The sequence below is a fragment of the Manis pentadactyla genome, chromosome 12, assembly GCF_030020395.1.
Source record: "Manis pentadactyla isolate mManPen7 chromosome 12, mManPen7.hap1, whole genome shotgun sequence".
Lineage (NCBI taxonomy): Eukaryota > Metazoa > Chordata > Mammalia > Pholidota > Manidae > Manis > Manis pentadactyla.
The window spans coordinates 31,785,087-31,806,812 of NC_080030.1; the positions used below are offsets into that span (position 1 = coordinate 31,785,087).

General features: G+C 48.0%; 1 protein-coding gene across 1 annotated transcript in view; it reads left to right on the plus strand.

The window, feature by feature from the left end:
- Positions 1-8,145: 8,145 nt before the first annotated feature.
- Positions 8,146-21,726, plus strand: part of C12H6orf118 (chromosome 12 C6orf118 homolog) — a 29,015-nt gene continuing 15,434 nt past the window's right edge. The window contains exons 1-6 of the mRNA XM_057490293.1: positions 8,146-8,199; positions 13,473-14,146; positions 14,964-15,086; positions 15,898-15,957; positions 18,295-18,419; positions 20,905-20,963. Coding sequence (XP_057346276.1) covers positions 8,175-8,199; positions 13,473-14,146; positions 14,964-15,086; positions 15,898-15,957; positions 18,295-18,419; positions 20,905-20,963 — 1,066 coding nt within the window. The 5' untranslated portion in view covers positions 8,146-8,174. The remainder of the gene's footprint in view (positions 8,200-13,472; positions 14,147-14,963; positions 15,087-15,897; positions 15,958-18,294; positions 18,420-20,904; positions 20,964-21,726) is intronic.

The window sequence follows — 21,726 nt, forward strand, 5'->3', positions numbered from 1 at the left end:
CAGGGCCCTGCTGCGTGGGTCTGTCCTGCGCATCATGGCTCTGCTGCAGGGTTAGCCACCAGGCTGCCGTTCCCTCAGCTGTGCTGGATCCCATGTGAGCCTGGCTCTGTTCCAGACAATGGGCATCCGGCCATGGATAAAAGCCAGAGAAATACTGCTTTCAAGGAGTTAACATCTAGTGTGGAAAGACGGATGGTGTAAAGCAAGCCAAAAAATACATAATGTGTCAGGTGGGGAAGTGGCAGTGAAGAAAAACAGGGCAGGTGAGGGACAGAGGGGGGTGAGCATCTGGAGCAAGATGGCCTTTTAGCAGACGCCTGACCAAAGGGACCTTGGGGTAGGCAGCAGGTTCTTACATATGTCACCAAAAACACGAGTGACAAAAGAAAAAAACAGAAAAATCTCAGTTCCCTAAAATGAAAAATCTTTGTGCTTCAAGAACCATCAAAAAGTGAAAAGACAGTCCACAAAATGGAAGCAAATATTTGCTTATCATGTATGTGCTAAGGAACTTGTATTCAGAACACATAAAGAACTCTTAAAACTTAAGAATAATAAGACAACCCTGTTTAAAAATGGACAAGGAATTTGAACAGACATTTCCCAAAAGATGATATACGAATGGCCAATAAGCACATGAAAAGGTATTCAACATCATTAGTTATGAATGAAATGGAAATAAAACTCAGTGGCATAACCACTTCACAGCCACTGCAATGGCTAAAAAAAAGACAGACAAGAGCAAGTGTTGGTGAGGATGTGGAGTAATTGGGACCATCACACATTTCTAGTGAAATTGTAAAAAGGTGCACGGGACCCACCCTTTGGAAAAATTTGGCAGTTCCTCAAAATGTGAAACAAAGTTTCCATATAGCTCAGTGATTCTAACCCTAATTATATATCCAAGAGAAATGAAAACAAATGTTCATCCAAAAACGTGTGCACAAATGTTCAGAGCAGCATTATTCACAATACCTAAAATGTAGAAACACCCCAAACATTCATCAGGTGAGGAACAGATGCTCAAAGGTGGTCCTTCGTCCAGTGGAATATTACTCAATCATAGCAAGGAATGAAGTCCTCATACACGCAACAGCATGGATAAAACTTTGAAAACATTACTGCAAGTGAAAGCAGCCAGTCACAAAACACCACATATTGTATGAATCCATTTATATGAAATGTTCAGAATAGTCAAATTTGTAAGGGTAGCAAAGTAGGTTGATTAGTGCTGCCAGAGGCTGGTGAGGAGGAAGTGAAGGGTCAAAGTCCCCGCTGAGAGAGGAGTTTCTTTCTGGGATGATGAGAATGTTCTCGAATATAAACCACTGAATATACACTTTAAAAGAATGAATTTTGGGTAAGATTCCTCAAGGGAGGAACAACCTAAGACAGGCACAGTCGCAGGGGGGCCATCAGGTGAGAAACTGGGGATCAACAGAGGTGAGGCTTAGAACCTCACCCCCCCTGTTCTGAGAGAAATCTTCTGCATACGTGGATGTTTTATTGCCCTGGTCTAGCTTGGATTAACACATAGTCTACAGGCACACACCTGATCATCTACATTTGCTCTCTTACAACACTAAACTATGTTTTCTACCTTTATCTTGTATCTACCTACCACTTCAGCATTTTATTAAAAATAAGAATAATAAAGAGAGAAATGTGGTATCCACATATAAATCAAGTATAAAAACCAAATGAATATTCATATTTGAACTGACTGTTTAGAGTTCATAATGCATGAGCAAAACTGAAAGTTTCTGTGATGACTGCCCTTGTACTGTTCACTATGTAACTTATTCATTATGTAAGAATTTGTTCTACATGTAAGAACTTGTTTGTTATGCCTCAGAAGATTGGAGACTGATGAAAATTAGGCTTGGGGTGGATTAATGATTGTGCATTGAGCATTCACTCCCCTATACAGAATTTTATTGTCGTTAACAACCATTTGATCAATAAATATGAGAGAGGCCCTCACAAAAAAAACAAAAAAAAAAGGACAGACTTCCAATATTAAAATAAATAAGTAACTGGGATGTAATGTATAGCATAAGGAATATAGTCAAGATATTGTAACAGCTTGGTAGGGTGATAGCTGGAACCTAGAATTATGTATATAAATGTTCTACCACTGTGTTGTACACTTGAAACTAATGTAATGTAATACTGTGCGTCAACTACCCTTCAATAAAAAATAATTATTTAAAAAAAAAAAAAAAGAATGAATTTTATGGTATGTTAAATATGTTTCAGTAAAACTTATGAAGAATGAGTGTCACTGATCCATAATCCATAATGACACTCAAAGTACAAGTCAGTTCATTTGGCAGTTTCGTTCCTTAAAGAGTGGCATTAGGAAAAAATGAAGTATTTCCCTCTTTGGGAGATGGGGTCCCACGCTGGTGAGGGAAAGCTTTTCTCTACAGAGCACTATCGCATTAATGTGGAAGACATGGTAATGCAAATAACCATTTGCAGCCCCCAAATCTAACCGGTTCAGCAAGGAATATCAGCAGAGGAAAGGGGTTCTTGGGGCCTGGACAGCTGCAAGACATCAAAGTGACACCGCAGGGTACCTGCTACTCACAAAGGGAAAACCCTGTCGTCGCAGGAACAAGGTGTGTGGTCACCACCTTAAGGAAATGATGAAGCTTACATCACTGACAGTGGGACACACGGATCACCAGCAGCGATCTTACCAAACGCTGTTCAGTCTAAATATGATCAAGCCCTGGACCCATCCTCCGCCTTGTAGACGATACAGGCAAGTTAACCACATCACAGAGGGAAACAGCCAGATGAACCCCCAAAGTGGACCATCTAAGAGACAACTGGCCTGGTCTCCAAATGCAGATGTATTTAAAGAAATGAAAACATGGGCCGAAAAGAGCATGACTCTGTGACGACACTAAAAACCTCTGGACTGGGGCTATAACCGGGCAAATCGCGTACTGTGTGAATTAAGTCAATGAAACTGTTTTGAAAAAAGGGGTGTCTGGATTTTTGTTTGAAAATACAGCCATAGTGATATTTTAGGGATGATTAGGGAAACCTGAATGCTGGGCTCATTGTCCGCAGACATTAGGATGGGCAACTCTTACTCCCAGTGAAACAGAAGTGCTGCAAAGTGGGAGGAGGACCTGGAGGTGGTCAGCAAGGCTATTTTCCATTGTGGCCCTGTAAGTGGTGCCCTGGTCATGAGGTCGAGGGCAGCGGTGGCTGGCTTGGTGCCACCCCGCAGGTGCAATGACAGGGTCTCTGGTCTCTGGGAAAGGTTCTGTCCCTTAAAGCCTGGCCCCAGGAGGGTTCACCTTCATGCATACTTGACCAAGAGCTGCATTAACGTGACTGAGAAACACCTGGCAGTCAGTTCTAGCAGGCATCTGGCTAGGCTTTGTTTTCTGTGGCAACAGGGCATTTACTCACCCCCACCCCCACCCCACCCACTGGCCCAGCTTCCCTTTGGCAGGTTACCTGTGCCTTTAGACATGTAGCAGGTCATGGAACTGAATGCCCCCCATTTCCCAGATTTTCAACCTTTCCTACAGCACTGACCCCATCCTTCAATGCTGAGATTTCTCCAGTCATAGAAAACCAAGCCAGCAACATCTTTGGTCCCCTCCCCAGCAGTTGCCTGGCTGTCGTGGCGGAGCCCAGGTTTGGAGAAGGGCGCCTGCTCAGGTCCAGGGCCACAGCCTTCCCTTCCCGCCCCCACGCCCAGGCTTCCTCCAGCCCTGTGCACTCGCGTGTAGCACAGCCTAAGTGTCACCCACCCTGGGGGCCTGGCTGGCAGATAATGGTCCTCAAGGATGTCATGACGCAACACCTGGAGCAGAGATTGTATCAGCTGTGTGACAAGGACCTCAGGCAGCAGGTGGAAGGAGGTCTGCTCACCAGCTGACCCTAAGGTAGCAGGAGGTGTCCAGGTGGACTCAGGGTGGTCCCTGGGGTCCTTTGAGCGGCAGAGGGAGGCAGCCGAGTGTCTGTGGTGTGGGATGGACTTGCCAGCCCTTGTTTGTGGCTCACCTTGAACGTGGAGGGGAGGCTGAGGCCCAGGAAGCCTCTGGAAGCTGGGAAGCCCAGGACTGGATTCTCCCCTGAGCCTGCAAAGGAGCGCAGCCCTGCCCACCCTCCCTTCGTCTCCCCAGTTTTGGACATCCGGACTGCGGGACTCCAGGATAACAAGTCTGCGTTGTTTTAAGGTGCGACATTTGTGATATTGTTTCAGCAGCAACAGGAAATGCAGAGGCCTTCCCGCTGGCCTTGCCTCAGACAGGAGGTTGAAAATTGTGATTACACCTTCACAGTTTAATTATAGATTTTCCCCATCACCAGCTAATTGGCGGCCTCTGTGGGCAAAGACCAGACGCGTGGTGACACAGGACGGGTGACGTGGGTCTGGTGGCAAGGGTGTGGGGTCGGCCCCCTCCCTGCTGCCCCGGCTGACGTGGCACAGCCTCCCCGGGACACTCGGTGAGGCAGAGCTCCTTTGACAGCTCAGTCCGCGACTCTCGGCCCTTCCTATTCACCTGCATATTCTCTTGAACCTGTGAAATGACCCAAAGGCAGGTGGCGGCATTTAGTAGCAAGAGCGTGAAAACAGCTTCAGGGTCTGTCGGAGGCCTGCGGGTGTAGGCACGACCACACCACCATGAGATGGAACGGCGCGCAGCACTGCAGGCAGCTGGCTCCCAGGCGCCGCAGGGAACGGCCTCCAGGATGGTTTTCTTAAGAGAAAACATGCAGGTGGTGGAACAGGTGAGCAGGGCGCCATCATCTGTGTGGGGGAGGGATGGGCGGGTCCCACGTGGGGCCACCTGTCGGGGCGGCCTGCTCCTTGGAGGCCACGGGGAGACGGGTGTGCATCGTCCCCGAGGAAAGTGACCAGAGCTCTGGGGGCGTCGGCAGGGGGGCTTTCATTACCAGCTTCCCCTACTTTGTGGCTTAACTTCTGGGAAACCAAGCTGATGGGTGAAAGGCCCCACATCAAGGCCATGTTCCTTAGTGTGAATCACAACATCTGCCGTCCTGACCCATGACTTTCACGGCTGTAGGAAACCTTTCTGTGGGATACTGGAAGCAAAATTTTAGATAAGGGTAAGCAACAATATGAAAGTATAGGAATGGCGTTTTTATGCACAAATGTAATGGAGGTTTATTTCACTCTGCAGAGGTGGTCGGGGCACATGGGAGTCCCAGGGAAAGTGTGCTCGTCCTGTGCCATCTTCTTCATCCCTTTCTCAACCTTTCTGGGTCATGTAGCTATTTTGCCCCCAAACAGCACTGAAAAATAAAGTTACATTGCAAGAAAGTGCCTTTAGGAAATAGTCAAGACCACACAGGCAAAGGTTTGAGACAAGCAGACAGAGCGCCCCTGGGGGCAGACACCTGTCGCGGGAGCGCCCTCCCCACAGCCCCCCGGAGACAGGTGGAGCAACGCCGGCACCCACCTGGGCACCCGGGCCACCTGCCCGCCCTGTGATGGGCTCCAGTGAGAATCCATTGTGCCAGGTAACTGTGAGTGTGCCGCACCTTTCAGAGACGAGAGTCAAAGCAAAAGTTTTGTTTTATCTATTTTTAAAATTAGAAAACCCAGAGTGCACTTGTTTCCATGGAAATGTTCTATCAGATGGAGAGAGGGAGAGAAGAGGGTGGAGGGGGCTGCCCAGGAGGTGGGCAGGCAGAGGGCACTGGGGAAGGGGTGGGGGTGGCCGGGGGGTGGCAGCTGCCCACGTGGCAGTGTGGAGGCCCTCCTTGGCCCTTATACTGCCCTCACCGCCCACGGCCTGCAGACAGTATGGAGCCACAGCCGTCTTTCTCCACGGGAACCGGTGCCCGCTTGCTCCTCCGTCTGGTCTGCAGGACCAGCTGAACTCCCCCCCGCCCCATTTTGCCTGCGCCCATCGCAGCTCCCGCCTTCCCCGCACCTCGCGTGTCCCCCTGTCAGGCCGGAGTGTGTGTATAGTTTGTCTGCCTGAAGTTACTTAAACACATCACTGGTTCCCACCTCCAGAGCCTAGAAAGCAGAAAGATGTTTAAAGCGTCATTCCCACTTTGCCTATTTTTGCACAAAAGTTTTGAATAGCCAAAAGAGCAATCATGGAAAATGTTTATTTTTGGCCAATCAGCTTTCCACCCCTGCGACCGTACAGGAGGCTGTGGACCGGCTCTCCTGCTCTGGGTCCTTGGCCCGGGCACCCCTCTTCTGGGCCGGAGGGCTCAGCCTCCAGGGCATCACCGAGCGCTGCCAGAGCAGGAGCGCAAAGCGACGAAAGCGGGCAATTCCTCTTCACTCTTTCTGAATGAGGGGAAGGACGGGAGAGCGCGTGGGGAACGAATTACCTGGGATGGAGTAAGTCTCCTCCTCCGGCAGGTGTTCTGCCAGGATCTTCAGATGTGTCCCAGAGCCATCTAGACCTGCAAACAGGACGGCATGATGCGCGTGGAGGCGGTGCCCAGTCTGCGGGTGAGCGGTTCCCGCGGACGGCCACGGAGGCAAGGTCCCAAGTGGTTTCGGCAGAACGGTTCATTCCGCTTGTGACGTAATGATCACATCTGTTTCTGCCCCAAACACTTTGCTGAAATATTCAGCAATCAGAGAGCTGCGGGTGGTTTTAAGGTGCTTGACCATCGACCTCCTGATCTTGAGTGTACAGGGCGGCTTAGTCTGACTGTACATGCGTCCTCCCACAAGGGAGGCTTGGGATGAACGTGGCCCTGGGCACAAACACATTGCTTTCTTTCTGAGCTAAACCAAGACTCCTCGGTGCCATGCAGAGTGAGCCGAGCCCTTTCTTACCCCAATGGGCAGCGGGAGGGTGGCAGAGGGCACACTGAGGGCTCACCTCCTGGGGCCGTCTGTGCCAAGGCCAGGGAGCACTGTCACCTTCGCCCGTCTGTGGAAGGAGAGGGGCAAAGCCACTTGCCACCTGTCACTTGCCAGGACAGGGAGGAAACCACGGGGTGTTCCAGCTGGTAAAATACTCGGCCGTTCGCTGAATCCCTGAGCAGCTCTGAGCAGAAATGTTCGTTGTTTCATCTCTGATCGTTGGGAATATAAAAACCAGAATTGCCATACGTTTGACCCTAATTTGTAATTAACTGAGGGTCAGAAACAAAACGTTTCCTCTCCCACATCAACGCTTAATATCCTTGTGTAATGTGGGCATGTTAATGTTACGTTTCTAGCTATGGTCAGATGCATATGCTGTGGACCTTGGGGAGAGAACATCGGGAGCCACGCTTGTTATCTTTTTCCAGGTTAAACATCAAGAACACCCGAATCCGAGCCATCTGAGCACGCTAGGGCAACGGCAACTTCATGGCTTCCAAAATGTTCACATTTAAAGGGTCTCATCGGCATCAGTGGAACTAAAAGAGACATTTATGCGGCCCAAGTCTTTCTTGGGCACGAACTTCGTCCTCGCAGCTCTGAGGTGAATGTCGTCACCACTGTCGCCTTAGGCAGTGAAGGCGGCTCAGGACTGCGGCTCCTGGGAGCGGGGGACCCGCCAGGCCCCACCTGGAATTCTCTTGGGTGGGAAGAAATCTAGCTGGAATCACAGCTGTCAAAGGCCTACAGCTCAGAGGTTTCTGGTTTTTCCTCCCTGAGCACGCGGGCTGGCCTGGGGAGAGAGCAAAGGCTTGGCTGCTATTCAGACGCGCATTTCCACCCTCCTACCTGCCAGCCGATCGATCGTGGGCGAGTTACTCCAACTCACATGCCCTCAGTTCCCCACTAGGAAAGGCGTGGATACTACCAGTAGAACGACTAGAGGATGCTTTGGGGACTGGCACCCACCACGTGCTACAATTCCAGGCACAGCTGAGTGGGTTGTGCACCGTAAACCTGCACCTCTCTCTAAAGATGCCCGACCACAGATTTTCTTCCTCCCTGGGCTCTGGAAAGGAATTAGAGACTGCAAGCGTAGTCTGATGTTTTTCGACACAGAAAGTGTTTTATTTTGAAGAGTAAAACAAGCAAGGGACGGTACTGCCCGTAGGCGGGGGCGAGAGGCCCGGGGGAGGGGTTCTGCGCAGAGGCGGAGCGTCCCGTTGCCGGGCAGCAGAGGCGGAGCGTCCTGTTGCCGGGCAGCAGAGGGCCGGCCCGGAATGTTTCCGTCTCCTCGGTGACTCGCGGCCGCCGCGCGGACCTGCGGCGAGAGGCGATGGCTGCGGGCTCAGAGCCCGAGTGTAAGTGGACACGGACGGTTTTGTTTGCTGTTTGCTTGCTGTTTGCTTGCCGAGGAGCCCGGCTTCTCTGAAACTGGTGTAAAAAATGAAAACCTTTCTGGTGGCTGCAACTCAGCTCCCAGGTCACCAGAGTTTAGGATTGGATTTGGGGATGTGTTACCTCCTCAGAAAATCTAATAATAACATTCAAAGGACAGGGGTCGCGCGCGCGTGCGTGCGTGTGTGTGCGTGTGTGTGTGTGTCCTCCAGGAGGAGGGCGGATGGGATGGGGCAGACTTGTGAATGCTGTTCAGTGTTCTTTAAAAGCCGTACCCCGGGACCTGGCCCCTCGCCATTCTGCAGGCCCCGCTGAGCCCCACGAACCACGGACCGCCCCTGCCACCGCGTGCGAGGGCTTCATCGTCTTATTTAGTGTCAGTTCAGTTTCCTGTCCCTGGAAGCTGGGATCATTGGGCGATTTTACAAACGGGAGGCGAGGGCCCCTCGCCCCAGGTCTGCCGAATCCGAAGCCGTGGCTCCCCACTGCTCAGTGGGCAGGAAAATAGGAAAATGGGACTGGTGATTCCAATGAATTTTGCGTTGGGTGAAATCTTGTTGGATTAAGAAAACAGTCTGAATTATAAACTATTTTGGAAGAAATTTTATTATGTTATTTATTTCATTATTTTTATTGCTCTGTTCGTGTGCTTTGGTTAGTGGGTGGGTGAGAGCATGCACCCTGGAGGAAGCCCGCCATCTGACCACACCCCCCCAAGCGCAACCCTCTGTGCCTCAGTTTCTTCACCTGTAAAATGAGAGTAGTAACAGCCCCTGTCTCCTGTGAGTGCTTTGGCTATTTCTCCTTTCCTCATGCGGCTCTCATCATGCCAGTTGTGCTAATAAAAAGCTCTTCTTTATGGAGAAAGTAAATTGTAATGTCAGTCCCGTCCTCAGCACTGGGAGCGGAAGAATTTCTGATCGTGCTGTTTTGGTGCCTTCAGAGTTCCTTGTTGCTTCCAGACAGGCTGGCTTCCCACGTGTGGCGAGGGTAAAGCTGTGTCCGTCACTCAGACCGGTTTGCCCAGAGCACGGGGTCCTTCAGGTACTGTGGGGTGTTGGTGTCGTCCCTTTTGGTGCGGTTTGCAAAGGTGGTGGGTGCCAAGAGGAATGGTCGTGACGTTTAGACAGAACACCTGGGCCCATTTTGGCCTTGTATTTGTGTTAATAGGGCTCAATTTTCAATAACTGCCCTACAGGATTTAAATCATGAAGTGACTGCATTTTGTAGGCAAAAGGTGCAACCTAGTGGTTGGAAATAGGAAAGGCTTCTCCTCTTATTCTGGTATCTTAAGCTAAATACATATTCTGTAAATTTAAAAAGCAGGAGGCAAAATTTGCCAGAGATATCTCTGAAAATCTGTCTGAGTAAATGGGGTGACATGCAAAAGGCGGCATTGTAAGTGACCAGGGCCAAGTTGCCCCGCACACCTGCCACCAGCCCACAGCAGGCAGCCGCAGCTATTTGAGTCTTCCAGCCTTTGGGGTTACTTTCTCTTCATATGCACACAGAGAAACCGAAGCCTCTCTACCCTGTGATGTTGGGAGGTATCACCGCTTTCTTTGGGGTCCCTCAGGGAGAATGATGACACCCTCTGGGATCACCATCCTCATGTGTAGTGCTGGCACTCCTTGAATCACCCCATGAGTGATCTTACTGCCCCTTCTCCTGGCCACTAGCTTCCCCAACCCCCTCAGCACCACCAGTGCCTCCTGTCATGCATGCAACTGAACTTACTTTCCACATATTGTCCCAGTGAACTAGCTTCTTCTGCTTTAACACATCACCACGGATTTAGTGATGTAAAGCAGCACAAATCTGTTGCCTCGGTTCAGTAGGGCAGAGGGTTGGACAGCCCGGCTGGTCCTGCTGGGGTCTCTCTGGGCTGAATGAAACCAAGGTGCTGGCTGGCTGCCTTCCTTTCTGGAGGCTCTGGGACAGATTCCCCTTCCAGGATCATTCAGGGTGTTGGCAGAACCCAGTTCCTTGGGGCTGTAGGGCTGAGCTCCCATTCTATCACTGGCTGTCGGCCAGGGCCTCCCTCAGTTCCCAGAGGCCTTTCTCGAGTCTCTGCCCAGGGGCCCCCATCCCAGAGACCCCAGTGGCCAGGGGATCCTTCTCCTGTTTAGAATCTGACTTCTCTCTGCCACATCTCCCTTCTGACTCCAGCCAGAGAAAGTTGTCTGCTTTGAGGGCCTCATGTGATTAGATTAGTTCCCCAGGTAATCCAGGAGGATCCCTTTAGGGGAGGTTGTAACTGTAATTAAATCAGGGAGGTCTCCTTGCCCAGAGGTGGAGTGAGGAGGCATAGGCATCTGTGGGCTTCTTGCACGGCTTCTACAGTCTCCCAGACACAGGTGCTCACACTTCCTTTCCCTGCTGGACCCTGAGATTCCTGGGGGCCTCTGCTTCACCCCATGAGGGAGAGAGCACACTGTGTGGTACAGAGTAAAATGTCACAGTATTACTTAAAATTCTAAAAAATGTTACTTCTTCACATATATTCATTAAACAAAACATCACCCTTAGAAGATGCTACTATGAATAAAAGAGAGTTCTTTCCCTTGAGGAAAGTAAAAATCCACACATTAGAGTGTTACGGGTGAGGGCAATGTGTGACAGTACCAAAGCCATCTTGGGGTTCAGGACAGAAAGGCTGCGATCCTGGGCTGGCACCCTGCCTGGTCCGGTCTGGTCCCGGATGCTCTCAGGCTCATCTCTGGCCGCAGCTGTCCTCTGGCCACGAGACTGTGGGGCCAAAGATCCGCCTGCTCTTTCCTCTTGACTTCTTCTCCCAGCATGTTTCCCAGGATGTTCATGGACATTAGTGTGGAAGTGGGGAACACAGACCAAGATTTCTACAGGATTCCAGGTTTCCCGGAGAGCCGATAAGCCAGGGCAGTGATTTGTAATAATTTTGACATTAAAGACCTGTTGTTTCTATCCTAAAATAGGAGAATTACTAAAAAAAACAATACTATGTACTTAAAAATGTCAAATTCTAACAATATTTGAAATGTTTATTAATTCAAACCTAGTCCAAAACACCTACTACTGTGTCTTATCAATGTCTATTCAAAATTGGTTTGGTTTTACTTAAAGAAAATTGTTTCCTGATCACTTTATAAAGAACCACATTTTCTGATGAACTATTTCAATCATTTTTTTCTTTTCTGTCAGGTTGAGGTGTCAGATTATGCAAATAACAATGTTTTCAATAAGGAAAATAATTAAAATATTCATTGTCAGGATGGGATCTTTGGTACATGTTCTAAGGATGTGGCAGAGAGAAATGGAATCTGGATTCTCCAAGTCTAATGAAGCAAATCTTGTTCCAATCTAAGCAAAAAGTATTCTACGCAGGAAAATGGTTTTGCTAATTTGCTGGTGGTTTAAAATCCTTTTTGGAAATAGAGAAAGGGGGTAACACAATGATTAAGTCACCTGGCAAGAGCCGGCATAGCATGGTGGTGGATTTTGTGTGTCAGCTTAGCTGGACCATGGTGCCTAGACAGTGGGTCAAATATCATTCTGGATGTTTCTGTTGAGGCTGTTTGTTGGATGAGATTAACATTTACATCGGTGGACTTTGAGTAGAGCAAATATTCTTGCTCTCTGAAATGTGGGTGAGCCTCATCCAATCAGCCTTAAGGGAACAAAGACTGGTCTCCCCAAAGCAAGGGGGAGTCCTTCAGCAGCAGGTCTTTGGATGTGAACAGGACCTCCAGCCCAGCGGCCTACCTGGCAGATTTTGGTACATACACACACATCCTACTGGTTTGGTCATCTGGGGAAGTTCAACAAATAAATGTGTTTTTAGTACTTTAAGTGTTATGCCTTTTGTGAATTATGATAATTTATGTCTTGAAAAATTGTCCTATTGCTATTTTAACATTTCAAAAGTGGTTTCTCTGAAGTAAGAAGCTAATCAATGGGGGGAAATTCTCTAGGACCCCACTGCTGGGAGAATTTTCTCCAGTGTGTGACCATGGGAGGGAAAGGATGATTCACTTCTGCACAGGCCGGTGCGAGGGGGGACTGGGCTGTGGGTGACATCCCTGAGGGGGGAGCGCAGCTCCGAGTGGGCCCCGACTCTCCCTTCCCTTTCCTGAGGTTCATACCTGGCAGAGTTCCCCAGATGGGAGGATGAGGAGAAAGTGCCCCGTGACTGTGCCGTGTCCCGTGGCACAGTGACCCAGACAGGGGGAGTGCCGGCTGGGCCTGAGACAATCACGAGGCTGGTCACAGGAGGAGTCAGAGGTCAGGGGCACAGGACATGTGTGAAGTGTGCTTGCTGACCCAGAGATGGAGGGGGCCATGTGTCCAGGAATGTGGGTGACTCTGCGGAGCTGAGAGTGACCCACACCGACAGCTGACAAGGATGTGGGGACCTCAGTCCTGAACTGCAAGGAGCTGAATTCCGTCAGCTACAGGAAGGGGCCTGGGAGCAGCTTCTCCCCCAGCACATCCAAGAACTCAGACAGGCCCACCTGTTGGTGTCTGCGTCAGAACCCCCGAGCGGAGAACCAGCCCCTCCAGCCGTGCTCTGCCCCACAGGGCTGTGAGCTGGCCCTGGGTCCGGAGGTGCTGCCCAGCAGCGGGAGCCACCCCGCTCCACGTGAGCTCGGGCCTCCCTCCTCTCCTTGGGTGGAAATGGTAAACAGTGTGCCCCTTCAGACACGGGCTGGCCAGGGAAATGTCCTGGGCGCGCCGGGAGGTCCTCCCTGCCTCCCTCTGCTCAGGAGGTCTACCGCGGGGATGGTGCAGAGCAGGGCCCTTCGTGGGAGGGGCTGGACGCCCTGTCATCACACCCACGGGCTTCACTCTGTGGCTCCTCCTCTTCCACGAGCAGGGACAGAAGGGGAAGGGGTGAACGTCTCCTCTGTCCCTGGGTCTGGTCAGGGATGCCTGAGATATGTCAGTATTAAAGGGAAAATAAAAACACCTTTAGTCTCCCCCTAGCATAGATGTCTCTAAACATGATCATTAGGAATTATATTTACTAATATTGTGAGAAAACCTTGCTGAATCGAAGCTCCCTTTCCTTCTCCCAGCCGGGCGGGTCCCGGGTTCTGTTCTCGCCCTTCCCTCAGGAGCGGCTGTGTTCCTCTCTGGCTGCTGCTGGCTCCTCTTTGGGAACAGGATACGCCAGCTCAGCAGATGCACACTGTGATCTTATTGTCTTACGGTGGCACTAAGAGTGATATTTAATAGTCTTACTATTTTTTTTGACCAGTTTACCTAAGGTGGAAACATTGTGAGGCACCCGGTATTAAGACTTTATGCAACTTAACAAAACTTCTGAACACAGTTCAGAAAGAGCACAGAGAGGACATCTCTCTTTACACCTCTGGACACCTGAATCCCAACAAGCTCTGCAGGCCTCCCAAGATGACCCTGTGTCACTGGCCCAATGCCACCAGGCCAAAGCAGGAGAAGATCTTTAGAGTGGAAAACCCATCTGGGAGGGAGATGGCAAAGATGAAAGATGCTTTGGCTTATTTCACCATCCCCACAGCTGTGGGTCCAAACGATGCCCAGGACACTCCACTCTTCAGGTATCTGAGCCCCCTGGAACACACCTCCCACACGTCGGAAGAGCCCCTCTTTGCAAGGAAGGTTCCAGGAGAAGAGGGTTCTCCTGAATGGCGGAGGAGAGAAGAGTTGAGGTTGCCTGAGACAAAAGTGTTAAAGCATGAGCCAGCAGCGTCCAGCCGTCCATGTGCGTCATGTGCCCCGGACAAGGATGAGTACCGGTACCTTGGCTCCTATTTGGGGGGCATAACAAAGGCAGACAAGTACAGGAAGTTCCTGTGCTTCCAGAAGGAAGTCCTTGCAAAGCAAGATCTCCTGAAGAATGACTTCACTGGGAGCAAGTCAGCGAAACGCCACGAAGAGAAGTTGGAACAGGTACAGAGGGCAAGCTGCACCCCGTCCCTCTGTGCTGTGGTTCCAGGGCCTGCACGGTGTGGGCCAGCCGCGCCCTCTGCCACCTCATTTGTGTTTCCAGGTAGAATATAACAAAGCTACCAGGTGCTGAGAACAGCCATCACAATGCAGGTGGTGATGGGGGGTTAGAGGAAGGCTGAGGTTGGTCACGGCCAGTTGGAGGTGATTTCACAGTGGTCAGCGTTAGATGCCTCACGGCAGCTAGTGAATAAAATGTTCGAGGGAGAGCAGAGCATCTGAGGAAAGATTTGCCTAGCTCACCTTGAAAGCTTGAGGAGGGAGTTCAGTGATGTAGGGCACGTGGCCCGGGTCACACGTAGGTGATGTCAGTGAGACAGGAAGGGGCGTGGGGGGCTCCTGAGGGTGGGGAGTCCGCACAGGGCACAGGGAGGCCACGCGAGGCATGAGATGCAGGAAGAGAGGAAAATAGCGGCCTCTGGGGGACGTAACCACAGCTCGGCGGGTTCTCTGGCTGAGAGGGCCGATGGCAAGAGAAGGAGCCTGGGGACTAGTGGAGGCAGAGAGCGAATCCACGGGCACAGGGTGCAAAGGGGCAGCTGAGGAAGGGCAGAAGACACCGCGGGTGGCCAGGTGACCGGAGGCTCTTGGCAAGGGCTGGGGGCATCGGGTGCACCCAGCTCTGCACGGACCCAACTCTTGGGCATCGGGGGGAACCAGACCCTCGGGTAGAAAGTCCTCTGGGTCCCTCAAGCTGAGTGAGTCGTTGGGAAGAGAAACGAAGACACTCTGAAATGGACTGCCTCTGTTTGTCCTTCAGGAGCTCCAGAAAGTATGTGAGTGCGACCCTCAGCACTTCAGCAGACTGCAGGTCTTCAGAGAAGTCTTTGAAGATATTTGCAATAGTTCTCTGACATTCGGTGATATATTGAAAGAAATTAAGGTAATAACGAGGTCGTATTTCCCACATGACAAATGAGAGCCATACCTAAGTTTCTTCACACATGATCTCAGTTCTCCCAAGTTCGGCCCAGTGTCACAGCCCCCTTTCTACAGACGAGGAAAGTCACTCATACAGACACCAAGGAATGTGCCCACCTGCAGCTACATGAGTTGTAAATGGGCCCTGCGGCTCCACACGCAGCAAGCTCACTCCTTAAGCCCATATTTTCCCACTAACACTTCCCAATTATATGAATATTTTATATATACCTGTGTAACATATAAACTTATATCATCGTGCATATGGAATTTTACACAAATCCTTATGGAATTGGAAGTTTGCTATGATTTCATGATGAAAATGACCTCCCTGTTGAAGCTGAGCTGAAATTAGGCTGCTGGCAGACCCTGCCACTGTCTCAGGCCCAAAGGGAAGGAGTGTCTGAAAGCAGCTTGGTGACCTGCTCCCCAGAGGGCGTCCTTGGGGAGCCCATCCCCGGCAGGGCAGCAGGAGCTTCTGTAGGGCAGGAGGGTGTGTGTGCCCAGGGCTTTTCTGACGCTTTTCTGAGGTGACTGATAGTTTACACTCAAGTTTGCTTCAAACATGGTGAGATTATATACATTTTATTGTGCACATTGTTCAGTAAACTGTAGGACCATTTTATGCTTTTTGAAATAATCTGACCTGATATCCTTGTTCCATATTATTTACACACAAAAAAACAACTTACACTGTAGTATTATCTCAGAACACATTTCCAGTGGGATTTTCTTTCTTTCTTTCTTTTTCCTTTTTTTAAAAATTTCTATAGAATGAATATGAACTCTACATGGCGATACTTCTGAAGTCCCAGCCCACAGAAGAGTATAAGGTAACAATTGACTGCTGGTGCCTAAATAAAGCCTGTTTTTTCATTTCTTCATATTTTATGAGCAGAAGAAAACATTTCAAACCCAAGAAGTTCCATTTTCGCCTCCATAATTTAGGGTATCTGATGCTTTTATTAGGAATAGGCTTTCCACCAGCTGAAGAACACTTTGGCTAAAGAATTTACCTTCTGCTTCAGGTGAGGAGAGGCACAAACACTTCTTGTTTTGGACCAATGTTAGCCACCAGAGCTCTCTGTGACCCAGCCCGGCACTTTTGTTTTCCACAGAATTGGCCCATGCATTTCCCACTCTTACCCCTGGTTCACGAGATCTTTGCACTGATGACTCCCGCTGTGAATACGTCACCCAGATATTTCCTGTAAGTTCCAAATTACACTTGTATCCAGCTACCCACTGGATGTTGACACCTAGCTGTCTGGGGTAGGCAGGTTACAAACTTTAAAATTAGGAGATACCCGGATTAAATAGGTGGCCCAGACTAACCACATGAGACCCTCAAAGCAAACAACTTCCTCTGGCTGGAGTCAGAGGGATAGCTGGCAGAGGAAAGCCAGAGAGACTCCAAGCAGGAGAAGGATCCTTTGGTCACTGGGGTCTCTGGGGTCGGGGCCCCTGGGCAGGGACTGGAGAAGGACCTCTAGCTGCTGAGGCAGGCCCTGGCTGGTGTCCAGCGAGAGAATGGGAGCTCAGTCCTCCAGCCCCAAGGAACTGGGTTCTGCCAGTTCAGCTGAAGAGGATTTTGTCCCAGAGCCTCCAGAAAGGAAGGCAGCTGGCCAGCACCTTGATTTCAGCCCCACGAGCCCCTAGCAGGGCCACCAGGCTTCTGTCCTACAGAACTGAGATAACAAATTTGTGTTAAACCACTAAGTTTGTGGCAATTTGTAATGAGAACAATATAAAAGTAAGAAAATGTCCCACAAGTATCTCAAAGCATTTCTGACAGTTTTTAAACTGCCCTTTATTGAACACTGGCTACTGTGGTATACGTGGTCCCACCTGACTGCCTCATAGGCCCTTTCGAATCACACATCTCTTCATCTCTTCATATTTTCCCAATGAGGCAACTGTTGTTGAATAGTGTCCTTCAGAACCCTGTGCCCAGCTGGAAGCTGTGAGTGTGACCTTACTGGGAAGGAGGTCTTTACAGACGCATCCAGTTAAGATGAGGTCACTGCAGTGGGTCCTGATCCAGTGACTCGTGTCCTTATAAGAAGAGGGAAGCTTGGACACAGAAATGGAAGTTGGAGGCAGAAACCGGGGCTGGGCTTTGACTGACATAACACTGTATTCCCAAACCATGGAAATAACTGTATGTAAACAGTCGGGGAACCTGAGCGGCGTCATGTCAGTAATTACCAGGAAGCACGTGCTGTCGTTTCCCTCAGGGAAAATGTAGAGGACACGTGGTGACAGCCAGCTTGCCGCATGCATAAACGCGAGATCTGCTGATCTAACCGGTGACAACCTCCAGGTATCCCTGTTCCAGTGAGGAAAATAGACTGCTGTAGCCTGCGGGGATAGCTGTGCCACTGACGAAAGCTAAGACATCACAACACTGTGGCCAAGATGGCCTTTGACATTTTGATTCAATTCAGTTTAAAAATCCTCTCCGTAAACTGGGAAGCATGGTTTCTTACTTTGTATATGAAAACAAATTGCACCATTGCAAGGTCAGATCTAGCTTACTTCTTCATCTGAAATCACGTGTGCATCGTTTGCTTTGTTCTGGGCTATTCATGCTGCAGAAAAATAAGCTTTTGTTTTATGGGAATAAGCAAAGGCTCCGGGTGGAGATCTCCTCTGTTCCTGACTGAGGTGGAGTCAGAAAGGAGCACCTGTGCTCACCTCACACGCTGGCGTGAAAAACCCCCAGGCCAAACGAGCCCTAAACCTTGTTTCTGGAAAGTTGAGCCCGTCCTCGTGAAGCAGGGGTCTCTGCACCTGCATGTGTGGGTCTCGCACTGCCTTATGTCCAGGTGCAGTAGTTGAATCAAACTGTCTCTCACTAACATGGGAGAAATAATTGTGCTGATGACAGAGTTCTTGAAGTGCTGTATTCAGCATGTCCTTTCCCCTGTGAGCCCACAGGAATCCCCACAACTTTTTAAGTTTCTTAGGAAAATCTTAAAATTTTGAAAAAAGTATTTTACCCAGATGTCCACCTGAGTAGTCATTCCCGCTCCAACACGCCCTCCTCCCCTCAGTCCCAGGATTCATGCTTTGGCTCAGGACATCCTGACACACCAGCATAACACGGAGAGAAGGGCTCACCCCTCCTGTGTGTGCGCTTCAGCTGCTACGGCCCTTGTCCTTCCTAGGCCTTGCTGGCTCACGTCAGGGGCCTGGAGAGGAGGCGGGTGAAGACAGCGGACATCAGCCAGGCCAAGGAGGAGCTGAGGGCACTCGTGATGGCCACCAAAGCAGCCCTGGAGCATAACGACAGGTGAGGGTTAAGCTCTGATTGGTCCATGTTGGCATTAAATCTGTTTACAGTGTCGTAAAATCACGTGACAAGCATATATTTACATTTTTCTGCATCGCTGGGGGAGGGATGTTACCATGACCAGCATCATGCTTACCACCTGTCTTCTTCCACGAGTGGTTGTGTCGGTGACTAGGGTATTTTACCAAATCTGGTGTTTCTTAGGGGGGAGCAGGGGGAGCTTTCTGAAGGAATCCCATGCCTTTGCTAGTCTCCCAGAACTTATTCACAGGTGAGTGTCAAGACATCTTTTCTGAATGCCCTTGTTATATTTTTTTAACTTAAAAACGTTTTAACCTCTTTATAGTCTTCTAGGAGGAAATCACAGCAGCAGGGCATACTTTTTGTAAAGGGTTAGAGAAAAAGGTTAAAATCTCAAGAAAATAAGAAATGAAAGTTGAAAAGTAAAACACCTTCAGTGTAACTAGGTAACAGAAAGCATCTAAAATTCAAAATATCTGAAAAGAGAATAATGCACCTCAAGCGCCAATGAGCCATTATCCACGCACTTCCTTACTGCAAACCTTCCCTAGGCTAAGCCAGCTGGACAAGAGAGAAGAATACAGGTACCAGAAGACCTAAAATTGTTCTAAAACCACTGCCAGAGAGAGAGACAGACAGACAGACAGACAGAGAGGGAGACACAGAGATAGAGAGACAGAGATGGAGAGAGAGACAGAGTTTATGCTAAGTGGGAACACTGCACAGGTTCCTGGTGGATCTATCCGAACAGTGACTTAAAAAGGCTTCAGAGTGAGTGTGAAGCAAGAAGCAGTTCTGAAATGGTAATGACACGATGAGAAGAGGTTAAAAAGGAAGTGATCAGCATCCTTTGGAACTGCATTGAAGAAACAAAGAAGCTGAGAAGGGTAGCTTAGAATCCCCTAATTGAAGAAAATCAAAGAGCACGCAAGGCTTGCACTACTATTCGTCCTTCCCTCCAAAACAAACAAACAAAAAACAGTAAAAAATCAGCACAAAACAACAACGGCAAAAGCATTGTTTGCTCCTCTGCCAGAAAAGGATCCCCTTGAATTAAGAATCTCACACCTACCCACTGCCCCAAAGTACTTGCCCTGCCCTCAGAAATACACAGGTGTCCATGATTTTTGTGTATATATGCTACTATAAAAAGAAGACAGGAAATGAGAGTCCAAATGATTTGGCTGGTGAAAATCCCTGCCATCCAACAGCAACAAAAATTGAGGAAGAAATCTGTGCCATAGGAGTCCAAACTAAACTAAACACCCTCTGAAGAGCATTTCAGGACATGAAAACAACCTTGAGTCAGAAATGTAAAGACTAAGTACAAAATCAACAACGTCAAAAAGGAAGACAGGAAACAAGATCTGACAGCCAAGGAAAGATGGCTGATGAAGTCACAATTGTGTTATAAATCAAGGTTCAATTATGACATGTCCAAAGAAGAATAGTTCTGAAAGATCACATAATAAGGGGCATTAGAGGGAGGCAGGAAACAATCAAGAGAATGAAAGCAAGATATGAAAAGAAATAAAAAGTCAGAGAAAAAGCAGTTAAAACAGAAGACAGGCAAAGAAGATCCAATTTCCATATAATTGAAGTCCCCAAAGAAGAAAAAACAATGAGATAGAAACATAATATTCAGAACTATAAATTTCTGGACACTAAATGCTCTCCACCTACATATTGAGAAAGTTGTTACCATTATTATTAATCCATTTAACGTCAATTACTCAAAATTGGGGATCATAATATCTTTTACTCTGTCATCAAATGAGCTAGTGTGTGTGAAAATCTTCTTAACTATTAGGCCCCTTGTAGTCACGTGGTGTTAGGTCATTTGTAGTGTTGATAAGCAAATCAGTTTCCCTCAGCATGTGAATATTAGACTCCTTTTTGTTTTTTCCTCTCTGAATCCATTAGAAATAAGACAGTGAGTTTACTTTATTTTGAACCAGGAAGAGGATACAAGGAGATTACAAAGGTTTTTTATTTCCTTTTTAAAAAATTCCTTGTGTTTGATTTTTAGTTTAAACATAGTATAATTTTTAAATTGTATCTGGGATGGAATCACAATGCACAGAGAAAGTTAACGTGTATTTCAGCATCACCATTGCCCTTGATGTGTTGTTTGCTTTGGAATGTAAAAAGCCTAATTCCTTTGCCTCTTTGCTTTTCAAAAATTCAGTGATAAAATAATATCAGTAAACACCATTAGAAATCATTTATTTTACATTAGCCAGCTTCTTTAACTAGTGGTTTATGCAGTCTGTGTAAGAAAGTACTTTTTTGTTTACTCAACCTGGACTACCTTAGGCTTTCATTTTGTATGCATCTTCCCATTCCTTTTTTAGTTAGAAACTAAGGAGATCAGTTTTTATTTCTCAATTTATTAAAAGAATTGTAACAAAAAAGTTACAAATGGAGTTCTAGTATTTCACTATTTTTTATTTTCAAACTGTAGGCTCAGAAGTGAGTTAGAGAGGGAGAAAATGCTGCTGAGATCTGCTAAGAAAAAATCAGGCAAGTGATCGTGTATTGTTCTTCTGATGGTGGGTTTTGCCATGGCCTTTGGGTGAGGAACCGTTATCCCTGGTCCGCTGTTGATGGCCTCCTGCCGTTAGACATAAAGAGGTTTTTTTTCAGAGGGGTCATTAAATTTTTTTTTTTTTTTTTTTTTTAATAATTATTTTTTATTGAAGGGTAGTTGACACACAGTATTACATTACATGAGTTTCAAGTGTACAACACAGTGGTAGAACATTTATATACATAATTCTAGGTTCCAGCTATCACCCTACCAGGCTGTTACAATATCTTGACTATATTCCTTATGCTATACATTACATCCCGGTTACTAATTTATTTTACCATTGGAAGTCTGTCCTTTTTTTTTTTTTTTTTTTTTTTTTTGTGAGGGCATCTCTCATATTTATTGATCAAATGGTTGTTAACGACAATAAAATTCTGTATAGGGGAGTCAATGCTCAATGCACAATCATTATTCCACCCCAAGCCTAATTTTTGTCAGTCTCCAATCTTCTGAGGCATAACAAACAAGTTTTTACATGTAGAACAAATTCTTACATAATGAATAAGTTACATAGTGAACAGTACAAGGGCAGTCATCACAGAAACTTTCGGTTTTGCTCATGCATTATGAACTATAAACAGTCAGTTCAAATATGAATACTCATTTGGTTTTTATACTTGATTTATATGTGGATACCACATTTCTCTCTTTATTATTATTATTTTTAATAAAATGCTGAAGTGGTAGGTAGAT